At 37.9% G+C, this 2710-nt stretch overlaps 1 gene segment (V, D, J or C); it reads right to left on the bottom strand.

Moving 5' to 3' along the window:
* Positions 1 to 1950: 1950 nt before the first annotated feature.
* LOC134480934 (Ig lambda-2 chain V region-like) lies at positions 1951 to 2491 on the bottom strand. The segment is given in 2 exon segments: positions 1951 to 2276; positions 2372 to 2491. Coding segments are annotated over 2 exon segments (372 nt in total).
* Between the last annotated feature and the right edge of the window lie 219 nt (positions 2492 to 2710).

Here is a 2710-nt window from a genome sequence, read left to right as displayed (position 1 = left end):
AAAATACCACTCACACAGGGCTTCTTATGCTCCAAGACAATATGTCATGGTGGGTTTCTTTTTCATTCTATTTTGTGTTATGTACACTTCTTATACTTGGATGAGTACTCTTCACTCTGTTTGAAACTGTTTCTTCTATTTTTTATTGAAAATATATCCTATATCTTTTTCTTCCTCCTCTTCCTCTTCCTCTTCCTCTTAGCCCTCCTCCTCCTTTTCTTCCTCCCCCTCCTCCTCTTCTGCTGCTGCTGTTACTATTCTACTTCTTTTTCTATGCCATAATCTGAATATTGGGGCTTTCACTGATGTCTCAAAATTTTCCCAGGTTCTACACATATTTTTAATTCATGATTGGCTTATTCTGAGTAACCTAGCTCTTCTACCTTGTCTTCATTACCTTGGAAGTTGATTTACTATGTATTTAACTCTACTGATAAGGGTCGGCTAGGGTTTCTGTTTGACCTAACTAGTTTTGTTAAATGGCATTATTTCAGCTTGTATTGACTTCATTAATTCTATTTATTCTCTGAATTATGTTTTTATATTTTGTATTGGCATCTCTATAGCATTCAGCTACTTGTTGTTCTTCTGAAATTTATAGTTACATCTTCTGTGAGTTATTTAAAGATGATTATAATGTGCTTTTGATTATTTGTCATATATTTTCAGATAAATTTTATTTTGTGATAATTGGATAATTTTTTATAGTAAATGAAACATGATATCTTTAGTATTTGTTTTATTTTCAGTCCTGGGATTGGCAAATATGGAACAGTTGATATATTGAATTCTGTCTTTCTAGCTCTGTCTTTCTTATTCAAATTGCCTTTTCCCTTTCAGTAAAAAAATTACAGCAATCAGAAGAAAATAAGATACCATGATCTCTTAGGTGATGGTATAGAATATTTTCTGGTAGCATATAATGCTATACAGGGGAAACCACAGTTTTCTTCAAAACTATATGGTCAGGGGATCCTGATAGAAATTGCCAGGAAATATACTTGGACATGGTACAGAAAAATACAGTGTTCTGATGTCTGGAGTAATGTTCTTGGTAGGTCTGAGTGGGTGTAAGCCTCCACATCCATGTTTCTTTCATTGGTAGAGGAGTTCACAAGACCTAGGCTTCTGGTGAACTACAATCCAGGGTAACAAAGAAAGGCATTATTAGGAAAATCCAGTGTCCTGTATATTAAAGAGGAGGCTGTAATAGTTGGGCATATACAGAAAATTAAAGTAATAAGAAGGTATGGTGAAGAAACCATGTAGTATCAGCACTTGTAGAAAAGTTCCTGGCAGTGAAGGCTGACATATGCTACCTTAATAAGTAAGTAAGTAAGTAAGTAAGTAAGTAAGTAAGTAAGTAAGATGAATACATCTACCTTAGTCTCATTTTCTGTTGCTGTCTTAAAATAACAGAACATAAAGCAACTAGTGAAAGAAAGAGTTTGTTTCTATTCACAGGTCCAGATTACAGTCCATTATTGCAAGGAAGTCATAGCAAAGGGGATGTTTAGGCATCCAGTCCCATCACACTCCAAGTTCAACATCACCAAGAAAAGGAGTATATATTTGATCTTTTCCTGGCTTGCTTGCACGCACATTGACTTCCAGCTCGTACAGTCCAGGACAGTCTCCCTAAATCATGATGCTACCCACAATGCTATTCTCCCATCAATTAATTAAAGGTTTCTTAGGACATCCTAATGTAGATAAGCTGTACATCGAGACTCTCTTCTCAACGATTCTGTGTTGTATCAAGCTATTAGATAAAGCTTGTCATCAAGGCATCATTATTATAAAATTTGTTGAAATAAAACATTTTGTTGCTTGAGACAACAACTTTTATAATCTTCTCTACAGTAACAGAGAACAGTCTAGAAAGATGTAGCCACATTTAAGACAACAGTAATTGTGACGCTGTACAAGAGTGGTTTTTGTCCTACTTCCTCATCTGCACATGCCATTGTGGAAATGGTTGCTGTACCAGAGAGAACAGAAATACGTTGCCTCATCCTCAATCTGCGCCCCTGTGATGGTAAGGGCAGCCTTGCCTTCAAGCAGGGAGCCTGAGAATCTGGCAGGAGCACCTGGAGCCCTGTTGCTGGTGTCACCTACTATACCAGTGAATAAATGATCTGCTTTTTCTTGAATCCAGTTGGCATAGTTACTGGTTGTAACAGCCCCAGTACTTGAGTGGCAAGTGAGTGTAACTGTTCCACCAGGTAATGTGGTGAGTGCAGATTCCTGAGTCACAACAGCCTGGGAAATGGCCCCTGCAAACAGATGAGAGATCCAGTGGTCAGTAGAAAATCAGAAACAATGTTTTTCACCATTGCATACCCACTGCCATGTGGAAAGGCCTCCTGACCTGAGCAGACAGCCAGGAGGATAAGCAAAAGTGAAGTACAGGTCATAATTCACAAACCGGGTCGACTTCTTGTCTATTTCTTTCAAGATTGTTCAGCACCAGGCAGTGACACAGAAGTAATATAACTCCTAACCAGGGCTGGGATGGGCTGGTGATGCAAATTAACTTCATTTCCAGGTTTAGTATAAGATGTCACATGAAATCTAGTACAGTGACGCAAGTAACTGATCACAGGTTACTAAGAACAGAGGTCAGGGGCATTATTGTTCAGTTCTTTGGGCTTTCCCAGAGTCATAAACATCTGCTATTAATGTTCTATAGTGAAATCACCAATGAAAA

Source organism: Rattus norvegicus, chromosome 11 (genome assembly GCF_036323735.1).
Source record: "Rattus norvegicus strain BN/NHsdMcwi chromosome 11, GRCr8, whole genome shotgun sequence".
NCBI classification, from domain to species: domain Eukaryota; kingdom Metazoa; phylum Chordata; class Mammalia; order Rodentia; family Muridae; genus Rattus; species Rattus norvegicus.
Note: the sequence above shows the minus strand (reverse complement) of the source record. Positions and strands in the feature narration are given on the sequence as shown.